The sequence below is a fragment of the Eulemur rufifrons genome, chromosome 5 (genome assembly GCF_041146395.1).
Source record: "Eulemur rufifrons isolate Redbay chromosome 5, OSU_ERuf_1, whole genome shotgun sequence".
In the NCBI taxonomy this organism is placed as follows: Eukaryota; Metazoa; Chordata; class Mammalia; order Primates; family Lemuridae; genus Eulemur; species Eulemur rufifrons.
The window spans coordinates 37,465,425-37,478,417 of NC_090987.1; the positions used below are offsets into that span (position 1 = coordinate 37,465,425).

Sequence of the window (12,993 nt, forward strand, 5' to 3'; positions counted from 1 at the left end):
CACAACCTAGTAAATAAAATAGTCAGACCAAACATTGTAAATGTATTTCATTTATCAAGTTGCAACTCCTCATTAAAATTTTGAGTTTCTTTAAAAAGCAAGTTAGTCTGCTAAAAAAGGTTTACTGGGTTGCAATTAGAGAACTGGACTGTATTCCTGACTTCTCTGTTGGCTTTACAAGGTGACCTTGGGCAAGTTATTACACAAGTCTGTCTTAATTTATTTATCTGTAAATTCATAAACAAAAGAACAGCCTCATTTTTCCTACAAAACTTGGAAGGAAGATAGAATGATAAATCTGTGAAAGCATATTGAACCCCTTGGGGGAGAAGCCTTATCTGCTTATATATGTTAAGGTTAGGTCTGTCTGCAGCTTCTGATGCTCTTGTCAAACCAGAGAACAGCACTGTTCTCCATAGAAACTCCCCCCTGACGTTCACATTGTGTTGCATCCTCAGTCCACATATTTTAAGCCTAGTTGGCTGCAAGGGAAAAAAAAATAGAGAGGAATTAACTTTAAAATTGAAAGAACTGACAAACAAAATGATAATTTCAATCCTTGCATCCAAGGTGACCGTAGAAATTAGCTTGTTGGATCAACTTGAATAGCCTCCCTACAGAAACCACTGTTTTGTGTTTAAGTGGTTTTGAAGATTGTAGCTTGGAGAAGACTAAAATCCACTAGTGTCTCTCTTTACCCTTTTTCCCCCAACTGTTAATTATTCTTTCCTGTTACCCGTAATTGTGCCTTCTTTTCTTCTGCTTTCTTTCTTTGCCTTTTTCTCCACTTCAGTTGATCTCTTTTCTCCCACTCATCATTGTCATTGTTGGGCATTTATCATGTACTCTCAACTTTGCTGAGTGTTGTAAGTGAGAAAGGAGGAGGAGGTGTAAAAAGAAGAGGAAAAAAAACAATATTTACCTAGAAAATGCCTGTCACACAGAAGTTGCTTAATAAATAAATATTCATTAACTAAATCAATAAAAATACCTAATAATTTATAGAGAACATGTTTGTGTTAAGCAATCTCTACATGCATTTCCTGTAATCCAACTACCCTGCAGAGTAGATACTATTGTTCTCTCCATTTTACACACAAGGAAATTGAAGCTTAGAAAAACAAAATAGGTTAACCAAGGTTGCCCGGATAGAAAACGACAGAACAGGGACACAAAACCAGTTCTGTCTGACTCACAAATCCAGGTTCTTAACTACCGTACTCTCTTGTAACAGGCAAATGCCTGGCGCTTTCCTGGCATTCGTGCATTTAATGGGCATTAAGCAAGGAAGAGATTACTTGATATATGATACAACCGAAAAAAGCCATTACATAACTAAAACAGGTTTGTGGGACAACTTTAGCAATAGCCATGTTAACGTGGGCAAGTTATTTAAATTCTTTGAGCTTCGGGTTCTTCATCGGTAAAATGAGCATACCTGTATCTCCTCTTTGAGTTGATGCAGTGATTAAATTAGCTTGCCCCATGCCCCAGCCTTTTAACTACGCAAATGAGGTGGAGAATATTCAAGAGAGAGGAAATAAGTCACAGAGGCAGGACATGGAAATTATTTCTTATGGCTTACACTTTCTCCCAGACCTGACCTCCAAGCCAGAATTAGACATTCCTCTTCTATGCTCTCCGAGCATCATGTTCTTTCTCTGTCACGTCGCCTGCCGTAAGTATGGTAATTCTTGGTTTTCTTATCTCTATGTCCCTCCCCAACCCTGATGCTGAGGCTGAGGTCAAGGATCAGGGATCAAGCCTGTCTTGCTAGCTCTACAGCCAACATGCAGCCCAGCACCTGGCACTGGATACTAGGACTTCATAGTCACACTCTTCCCAGTTGTCCCCAGACTATGTTGGAAGTGCATTCACAGTCGTCACCCCTTTCTTAACTATGCCATCAGCTTCTGAAGCCCTTGAACCAAGATTTGAGCATAGCAACTGTGGCATGAAGGGACCAGGGAGAGATGCACGGATTAGTACCCCCAGAAAGGGCTGACTTCCAAGCATCCCACTCATTGCGGTCATTAATCTTATTAATGACTAGAGATATTGTTTCTTCCCTTCAATTAAATTCAAACATATGTTGTTAATGCGAGATACTCTTCTAGATGCTAGTGGGGGTTAGATAGATTTGTAAGACTACACATTGACATTTAATAAAGTTAAAATAGATTAGAGGGATAGTCACCTGAATAATGAACTATAACAAATACCTAGAGTAAAATAAAAGGTGCTAAACAGAGGACTTAACACTAAAACTGGGCTGGTCTTTTCTTCATATCCTGAACTCCCATTTCTCCCCTCCCAGCTGCCACTAGCATGTTCCTGGATCCTTTGCCGCCATGGTAATATTAATAGATTAGTTAATCATGCAATGATTTGCTTAATATACTTTTCCCTATGAGAATATCAGCTCTGTGTGGGTAAGGATCACACCTGTCTTATCCACAACACCCTCCCTGGCATCTGCACAGCACCTGATGTGGACTAGGCCCTCAACAGTTTTGACAGGGAGAAAGGAAGAGCAATTCAGTTCAGTGTCAAGGATCAAAGAAGACTTCACAGAGGAGGTATGCTTGGTGCAGGAACTTTGAAAAATAAGGAGTATTAGGCTGTCAAATTTATTGCAGAGTTAATGCATATTCCACACATTTTTTCCATTAGAGTTCTTTGGTTACTCATTTTTTTTGTCTGTAGTGACATATCTTTCAACTAACTTTGCAGTATCCACTCTTTAAAGGTATTTGTGGAAAACTATAGCTTTCTGCCATAGCTTACAATTTAGCTCTTGTTAAAAGAGTTTTTCTAACAACAACAATAACAAAATGTACATATATATATATATATATATATATATATATATAAATAATGTAAGCTGGAATCAAATTACTGTCCTCGCAGGTGGTGCACTCTAAGCACTGCAGTTGCTTCTAAGGGCGTGGAATCATTCACTGGAGATCTGTGTGCTTTTCATGAAGAAAGTCGTATTTTTATATTGAACCAGAAGATTTTAAAGTCCCAAGAAAGGGGGAGACTCGGAGTAGGGGATGCCGAGGCCTGGATGGAGGCGAGTGGAGGACAGAGCATGTGCCAAGGGAGAAGCAGAAAACAAAGGTAGAAGAGGCCCAGCGGCGCCGGGCTGCAAATGCCAGCCGGGGAATGGGGACCTCAGCTGATACCTAGTGGAGCCAGTCCGAAATGTTAAGGGATGAAAAATAAAATGTCTGGGGAAGAGTCATTGGTAATAATTTGCAGGGAGACTAGTTAGTAGGACCAAAAATATCCAATTAAGAAGTAATAAACTTAAAAATCTGAAAGAAAGAGGCATTATGAGATGTAAAATAGCCAATTTACTTTCTGGTTGTTAAAGCATCTCTCACACTTTGTGAGTGGGCGAGCAGAAAGCAATAAAACCATTTCAGAAATGGAAAACGGCGTAGCAGGAGCCACTCCTGGAGGGAGCAGGATAAAGTCTGGCTTTATGCTTATTTGCTTTACAGACAATCAGAATGAAGTGCCCCAAGGAAAATGGAGAGATATAAGATTTTATTCTTTTTATGAGGGGTGGTGGTGATGTTCTCGTGATGATGGTGGTGAGGGAAATTCACTGACATCAGGCTCAAATTTGCAATGCCATTAGCTTTGAGTTTTATCCAAATCCCTTAGTCATGGAAAATCTTTGCTGTGATTGGAAAGAAATGGAGTTGGGTGGGAGATGTCACCACAACCTTTTATAAGATGAGCAACAATGAGATGACGGGCTCCAGGAGGAGGTCTGGCGGCCATCCAAGAGGACTTTGCCATTACTTAAGAGAATTAACCCATTCCCCATACCTTGATTTGATCGGAGTAGAGGAAACTCACTCGCACTCACACTGGCCAGAGAATGAAGTCTAATTCATGAGTGACAAACTTTTCCCTCCTGCAGTCGTCTCCCCAGCTAAACCGGTCATTAGAAATTGGCTTGGGGAACGTGGGCTCCCAGCAAAGGGAACTGGATAAGCAGGAAAGATATTACATCTGGTCTGTGTGTGGTCTCATGGGATAACCCTACCCTACATCCAAGTTCTTTCTCTTCTTAGGAAAATATTCAAGTCCACCAGATTTGGTATCTTTCTCCCCTGGATAGGATGAGAGGAACTCTTCAGGGCTTGTCACTTATATTTTTATTCTCTTTGTTATACTCTAGTTGAGTGGTCCCCACATGCTACCACTGCCAATGGAGCACCTGGGGGTCTTGTTTAAATTAGAGTCAGGAGCTCATTTGGTGTGTCCACAGTAAGGTGCAGGAATCCCATTGCTGGCGAGCCTTCCAGAGGTTCCGAGACAGCATCGAGTGACTTTGAACCCATCTGATTTGGCAGGCAGGTTAGGCTCTAAGCCTCCACACCTTCTTCAGCATGATCAGCTTTGCATGTGCCTATTTTATTTGTTTTCTCTCCTGCCAAAGATTTGTTTAAACACGGATTTTCAGCACCTGAACAAGAATTGTTTGATTGTTGATCTAAGTTAGCCTTGACCTTTTGATTAACGCTGTTTTTCTTCAACAAGATCATAAAACAATTGTTCAGAAGCCTACCATTAAATCATAACCACATTTACTTAGTCAAGAATTATTTATTGATCCTCTTCTATCTTCCAGGCAATGTGCTAAGGTCCATAGAGCTGTGGTCCCCAACCCCCAGGCCACAGACAGCTACCAGTCTGTGGCCTGTGAGGAACCCGGCCGCGCAGCAGGAGGTGAGCGGCAGTGAGTGAGCGAAGCTTCATCTGTATTTACAGCTGCTCCACCTCCTGTCAGATCAGGGCGGCATTAGATTCTCATAGCAGCACGACCCCTACTGTAAACTACGCATGTGAGGGATCCAGGAAATCTAATGCCTGAGGATCTGAGGTGGAGCTGAGGCAGTGATGCCAGTGCTGGGGAGCGGCTGCAAATACAGATTATCATTAGCAGAGAGATTTGACTGCACAATAAATGTAATGCACTTGAATCATCCCCAAACCATCTCCCCTGACTCCCCCCACTGCCCCTCCTTCCTTCTGTCCATGAAACAGTTGTCTCCATGAAACTGGTCCCTGGTGCCAAAAAGGTTGGGGACCACTGCCACAGAGAACAGAAAGGGTAAGACCTCCACAGTTATATTCTAATGCGATGCAGGTGGAATGGGGTGAAAAATGACAACAGAGAAGTAAATGCATAAAATCATTTTATGTTGTGATTACTGCTATGAAGAAAATAAGCAGAATGCTGTGGGAAAGAACGTAAGTTAGGGTGTATAAGGAGAGCTCCATGGAGACGACTTTCTAACTGAGAGTTAAGGAATGAAGAACCAGCCCTATTGGCTGCCAAGAACCTGGATAACATACTGAAAAGTGGTCAAAGAATTGCAAAACAGGAAATAACAATGAGCTGGAAGGTTAGAGGAGGGTGGTCAGAGAGATGATGGGGGTGGTACGGGCTCTGGTAATTGATCTATGTGAAGTGGGGAATTCCTCTGTTAAAAAACGAGGTGGTCAAGAGAGTTTATTGGATGTCAGCAGAGTCACTAAATCTAATGCTCAGAGTAGGGAAGAAGAAGCAAAGTCTGAATTAGAAGCTACAGTGCGTTAAAGTGGAGAGATCAGTGGCAAAGGCAGATGACACCTTGAGGAGGGGGAAAGCAACTTAGCAGGACACATTTGTCTCACAGAAGCAGGAAGTTCTGCTGGGTAATGTCCTAGAAGTAACCGTGGACTGCAGGGAAATAACTCCCTATTTTCTGGCCGGAGAGACAAGTGGTTCAAGGAAGTGAAGTTTCATCCACTTGAGAAAGTACAAGGGGAGCAGAGCCTTGGGAGCCTGCCAGGTTTCGTTTAGAGAAAGTCTTGGGAAACAAACATTCCAGAAGTCCCTAGAGATTAAGGGGGAATTTGATGACCACAGAGCAGAAGGTCCAGAGGGCATAGTGAGAGGCTGATTTTGTTTTGTTTTTGTTTGTAGGCAGAGAGGAGAATTGACCAAGGCACATGTAGAGACACACAAATTACAGTCTGGATAATGGGCAACTGGGGAACTTTGAAATTCACTAGGTCACTAAGATAAAGTACTATTTCTACTGCTACTACTAAAACAACAATAGTTACTATTTACAGTGGTAATGGGAGAAGAAGTAATTGTAGAAATATCATGGTAGCTTTATTTTAGGCCTAAGCTAAGTATGTTCCATGAGTGTCTACCAATAACCCTATAATCTTTCAAACTTACAGTCAAATTTTATGTTATTGGTGACAACTTTATATAACACAAATCACTGATCAGAGTAACGAAAGATGCAGGGCTTTGGAGTCATCCTGGCAGCCTCTGGAGAAGACAGCAGACAAATGGTTTTAGAGTTGAACCCCCAAACAGATGGTCCAATGGTATGGAAGATTTGGGGTAACTGTTTCATGGGGCTACACAGTTGGTGTATGGTAATCAGGGGGTTACTCACACTGTCCTCTTGCCCTAGAAAGAAGCAGCTCCCCAAGCTCAGCTGGTGGAAGGGCTGTGATGTCTGGAGGTGGCTCTGTCCACAGTGCTTCATTCCTCTGCTCTTTTGCTCAATTTGCTAGAAAATTTCTAATCATCCTTGAAGACCTAATTTCTTTCATTCACTTATTCATCCCACAAATATTTGAGAGCAACTATTATAGACTGTAGACCATTCTAGACACTTGGAATACAGTGGTTAAAAAAGATCTATGTGTGTATATACAGATATACATATGCAAACACACATATATAGCTATGTAGATAGAGAGAGAGCTCCCCTAGGAAATGTTCCCCACCACTCCCTCCACCTCTAGGCTGGTGACACCATGCATAGATTACTCCCATAGCACAGCATTTATTCATTAATTTTTCCAATAACATGCTGACAACTGTATGTGTATATCTTCAGCCCAGTCTTCTCCACAACTATCGTTTTTCACATCTAAATGAGATCATATTATTTTTCCACCACGAGCCCTCCAAAGGCTCCTTGGTTTACCCAGAGTAAAAGCCAAAGTCTTTACAATTTTTATCCCTCTCAGAGGATGCCACCTTGTAAATCCCACCTTCTATGTCTTCCTTTACACAGTCACTGTGACAGTTGTAGGAAGGATGTAGTCAGATGAAGAATATGTGGTATATGGGTTCATTTATCCTTCTGGCAAGAGAGCTAAATTTTTATTCTACGCTTGCTACAATTTTATGTAGCAGAACATCAGCTAGACTTTTCTGGATTCCTTAGTCTTTCTTCACTTGGGAAAGAGGGATGGTGTTATACACAAATGAATGATATTATGATTATAGTCCTTAAATTATTGTGATAAATACATTTAGAAAAATAAAACATTTCCCAAGGGAAAAAAACATCACTTTTTGTAAGTGCTTAGAAAACTGAGGTGGTCATCAGGGTTTTATAATTAGCCTTGCTACAATTTTAAGTTGTAATTTATGACTTTGAACCATTATGTGCATTACAAAGTGCCCCCCAAAACAATAAAAATTTCAATACAAATACAGGTTGCATTTTGTGTCTCCATTCAGATGCACCAAATAACTAAATCAGTTCTTGAGGATAACACACTCATTAATATCTCAAGAGTCATAGACACCCAGAATGATTGAGTTGGTTCTATTGTGTTTCAGGCAAAACTAGGAAGAAAATCCAGGGTCCTTTTCTCTCTATCCTGTGGATACCATTTTTCAGTGCTACATTTTCTGTGAAGAAACTTACCACAAAATGTATATTCAGCATGCCTCGCTAAGTTGTTCTGGCAGCTCATGTGAAATATGCTATCTTCGATAGTATTTTAAAACAAATATGTTAAGTTCCTTCTCTAGTATACCCACACTTGTGAACGTGTTTTCAACATTTCTCCTTCTCTATTTTAACAGAAACCCAAGTTTCTCATGCCTGAGGATCTAAAAGAGAAAAAAGAAAATGTTCTACTCAACTCTGAATGGACTACTAAGGTCTTAACAAAGCCAAGCCACTCACAGGGAGAGGATAAAGCTTTGAGTAAGACCACAGGGTCACCGACAAATGAGATGACTGAAAAACATCAAGAAGTTAAGAGTCTTTTCAAGAAGTTCAGCAAAATGAATTGGCCACTGGACATTCACCCTTTAAACAAAAGTTTAGTCGAAGACAATAAATGGAAGAACACTGATGAGACCCAAGAGAAACGCAGGTCTTTCCTTCAAGAGTTTTGCAAGAAGTACGGTGGGGTGCGTCATCCTCAGTCACATCTTTTTCATATGGTATCCAGAATCTATGTGGAAGACAAACACAAAATCTTATATTGCGAGGTGCCGAAGGCTGGCTGTTCCAACTGGAAAAGAATTCTGATGGTGCTAAATGGATTGGCACCCTCTGCATACAACATCTCCCATGATGCTGTCCACTATGGGAAGCATTTGAAGAAGCTAGATAGCTTTGACTTAAAAGGCATATATACTCGTCTCAATACCTATACCAAAGCTGTGTTTGTTCGTGATCCCCTGGAAAGATTAGTATCAGCATTTAGAGACAAATTCGAACACCCCAATAGTTATTACCATCCAGTATTTGGAAAGGCAATTATAAAGAAATACCGACCAAATGCCTGCAAAGAAGCATTAATTAATGGATCTGGAGTCAGATTCAAAGAGTTCGTCCACTATCTCCTGGATTCCCACCGTCCTGTCGGGATGGACATTCACTGGGAAAAGGTCAGCAAGCTCTGCTATCCGTGTTTGATCAACTACGATTTTGTAGGGAAATTTGAAACTTTGGAAGAAGATGCCAATTACTTTTTGCAGTTGATTGGTGCTCCAACAGGGCTGAAATTTCCCAACTTTAAGGATAGGCACTCTTCCGATGAAAGAACCAATGCCCAAGTCGTGAGACAGTATTTAAAGGATCTGACTAGAACTGAGAGACAATTAATCTATGACTTTTATTACTTGGACTATTTGATGTTTAATTATACAACTCCATTTTTATAGTTTGCATTCATTTTCTAAAGCCCTGTATTTACTTAAGAATGATGAGTTCAAATTAGCTACTGTAATTTTCCTGTAATTCTCTGTAAGAGAGAAATTTAAATAATGGCAGTTGTCTTGACTTAATGAATACTTTTACCAAATAGTATGACATCAGTTGGCACCAAGTTATAGGAAAATCACCTAAAGGAGACATGTAAATAACTTGAGTTGCTCTAAAATGTTTGGAAAGAGCTGCTTTTGCATTATGGATACTATCGTTGCAGCAATAACCTAGCCAGCTGTTACATTAGCTAAAACAGCCTCTTGCAATGGTAGGAAAAGGATCTAAATAGCATGAGTGTATGTCTACATCCTGCAATTTACTGTCTAAAGTGCATGAATATGTTTTTGGCCATCTATGGCATATTAATTAAACTATTGGCTAGTTTTCTTACACCCTAGGAATCTTCCTATTAACTGTAATGATAAATCCACTTTGAAATGATACTTTGGACTTAGTCATTTTACTTTAGATTGGAAGGCATTATGTGATTTACAGTATGAGACTATAGCAGAAAAACCAGATGAGGCTATGGCTTTTTATATTCAACAGCCAATAAAAAATGCACAACATGCTAAGATCAAAGCAACAAAAGCAACCTTCCTCTCCCAGAAAAACTTAAGGGAATTGATTCTGTTTTCTTTTGAGCCCTCCACAAAGAGACAAAATGAACACAAGCACTAAAGGTCTACATTTCTGAAGCAGGCGGTTGAGAAGTTTAAGTCTCATCAGATATAAATGTGCTCCTAATTCTGGTTTAATTGGGCAGGGGGGAAATTGTTTCAGGATGGAATAATCATCAAAAACAAAAGTTGCCATTCTGAATACAGACCTCAAACAATAACTGAGTTTTATAAGAATATTATTTGAATCAAAGCATCATGCGCATAGCTTTATATGTGGAATACGCCCTAAGAATAGCTTTTGTTTTCAGTTTAATTATTCAGCTTGGGAATGACTTTTTAAAAACTAATATACCACTTCAAAGATAGGTTATGTGCTAGAGAATAAACATAACAAGGGCCCCTAGAAATGTTTTTTAATAAGCTTATGCATAAGCAAATTAAGGTATTTTCTTTTTAAGTTTAAATATTCCATACTAACAAAGTCAAATACCACTGTATTCAAAAATTAAATCAAAGTCTTTGGAAAATAGGACCATGTGTCACCCTTATGAAAAGTTGTAATGCATTTCGGAAATTTTTTTCCAAAGGACCCCAAATTAGAAGACACATTTGGATGAGAGGCTAATTTTAATTGGTCAACTCTTACCCTGCGTTAAGCAAACCACATGTCATTCAAGCCCTGTTTAAATGCCTTTCTTCAACGTGTTCCTTTTCCTAAGCTATTTTTATGAGTAAATATTCAATAACGTCTCTCAAAGAACAGTAGGTATTAATAGTTGAATATTAATAGCCCAAGATAGTTATAGTCATACTTACTTCATTTTGATTTTCCATTTCATGGCTGAGTATTCACGAATTGCTTCGCTCCCTACACATACCTGCTGTCCTATCTGTGTCTCCTGAGGAGTGAGGTGAAACCGCAACAGGCTGAGAGATCATAAGTATTAAACCTTCTACACCAACCTTTTACTACTTTTTCACTCCGTTAGCTCTTGCCGCTAGACCATACACTTAAGGTGTACTCTATGTTTTTAAGGAGTTTTACTCTAGAGTGATCTAAATTACATAATTTAAAATTTTGCTATCCCACGTAGATTCCTAGTAACTTAAGGACATTGACATTATTTTTTTATGGAGGGGTGTGTATGGGGGAGAGAGAAAGAATAGAAAATATTCCGAGAAGCCTGAAATGTAAACGACACAAAACTAGTTTTAGATGGAATCTGCTATAAAGGATAAAAGGAATTTTCTCAAAGGTATTCTTAAAAATATATAAGGAACAAACAAAAAAAAACATTCTTTTCATAGCCTTGGAAAGAAAAAGTTGGAAACAAGGGTCCTGTCTCTCTTATTAGCATTTCTAATGCATTGGGGAGGATAAAATACGTATCCATATGATTGTTTGGCTTTGATGGTAGGGAAGAGGGATGAGAGGAAGAAAACGATACCCCCGGTCTCCAGGGAAACTGTTCTGCACCTTCTGCTGTACACACTCCTTTCCCGACCTGTTCCATGGAGCTTGTGTAACCACAGGTGGGCCTTCCTGTCATTCTTTTCCTAAATGCTCTCTCAGGCTCTCTGATGCCAACTGACACCCTGTGTCCTTGTGAGTTCCAAAGGGCACGTGTGTTTTTACCAAGGAATAACAAACTTTTTATGTACCTGCTATTTTCTTTCGATGACTTATTTTCATCTTAGGGCCAAAGACGCCAGGCATCATTCTGGATTCTTGTGATTTTAAATAGCTACTGCATTTATCTCCCCTGAACTATTCTGCTTTGCAGACCAGCTCATGTCCTCCTATTTGTCAGTTCTGCTTGTGTATTAATCCAGGTGGGAGCATCATTGTTTCCTTTGGACAGTCACAATTTCCTGAATGTGGTTTCCTAAAGGCAAGTGACCCAATCCAGACTCATCTTCCAGATGTCCAATATTCCCATTTTAACATTAGTGTGCTTTAGGTGTAATTATAAGTCCTCTAATTAAGCCCTAAGGATCCTGTTTGTTTTTATAGGCAGCAGTAACACTACGGGCAGGCCCTTCACTCTGCTCTTCCTCTGTCTGGAATTACCATCAGGGTAACAAGTTGGCAATTAAATCCAAAACCACAGTTATTTAACCTGTAAACTACCTATGCATATGCATCATTGATGTGATTGTGCCCAGAAACTGCCACCAACTTCAAGGGAAACCCATGCACATCTAATTTTCTGATTTTCTCATATGTATTTGGAAATATCCATTAATCCAATGGAATTGTGAGTCCACTTGCTTGATTTTCTAACTTTACAGTGTATAAAACATTCTCTAGCACAGAACAATGTTAGTATTATTATTATTATTAAATAATTGGTAGTTCAAATTCAAGAACTACTTGAATGCCATTTATAATTAGAAAGAGGAAAAAGACTTTTACACTTTATTCATGAATAATTAGTCTTATCTCCTAAACTATATAATGTTTAGCAGAAGGGAATATATAAGAAGATGCAGAGATTTTTGAATATTAGAGTTCCCTTTGAAAAGATCACTTGCTGAATTAGTACAACTTGGAATCAGGCTGGGACTATAGTAAACGTCTCCCTACTGTGAGTTCTCATTTGGCCTCTTGGGGCATCTTCAGCATCTAGGCCTTCGTAGGCCTATAGAAGCAGAAGCTTTGCCCATAGATAACAAACAAGTCCTGATATTTGAAAAATGATTGGCCAAAGGTGTTTAGTAGTAGTTCAACCACCTGAGAACTATTTAGACCAGGGCTAATTCAGTATAGTCTTACCTTTAAGGTCATACCCTCTCAATCTTAATCATTATCATTATACAGCAGTAATGTTCATACTTATAGCTAACATTTATTCAATAAATGTTGAATAATACTGGGTATCAGGCACTAGGCACTCTTTAAGGACTTTACATGCATTAATTTATTTAACCTCCATAGCCAATCTAAGATAGGTGCTATCATATGTGGCCCTCTCCCATCCCATGTATAATAAAGGAAACTAAAGCAGAGTGTGGGTGAGTAACTTGTCTAAAGAGACACAGTTGATAAGTAGGTAGGGAGCCAGGATGAACCCAAAGAGCAAATGCCACTACCAGACTCTTTTCTTAGAATATTATAAACAAATATTTACTTTCGCTTTCTCTTACTTATATTCAGAAAAACTAACAGCAAAAAACATATATTAGAATCTTGAAATTTTTTCAATACAACTATGGATGTGTGTGTGTGTGTTTAGTTACTGAGTTATTGCATTTCAGATCAGTCTATTCCTTTAACCCTGCTGAGTTAAACTGGTAGGTATAAAGATTTTGGAAGAAAT

At 39.3% G+C, this 12,993-nt stretch overlaps 1 protein-coding gene across 1 annotated transcript in view; it reads left to right on the forward strand.

Moving 5' to 3' along the window:
• Positions 1-9,007, forward strand: part of CHST9 (carbohydrate sulfotransferase 9) — a 201,690-nt gene extending 192,683 nt beyond the window's left edge. Inside the window, exon 5 of the mRNA XM_069468155.1 lies at positions 7,916-9,007. Coding sequence (XP_069324256.1) covers positions 7,916-9,007 — 1,092 coding nt within the window. The remainder of the gene's footprint in view (positions 1-7,915) is intronic.
• Positions 9,008-12,993: the final 3,986 nt, after the last annotated feature.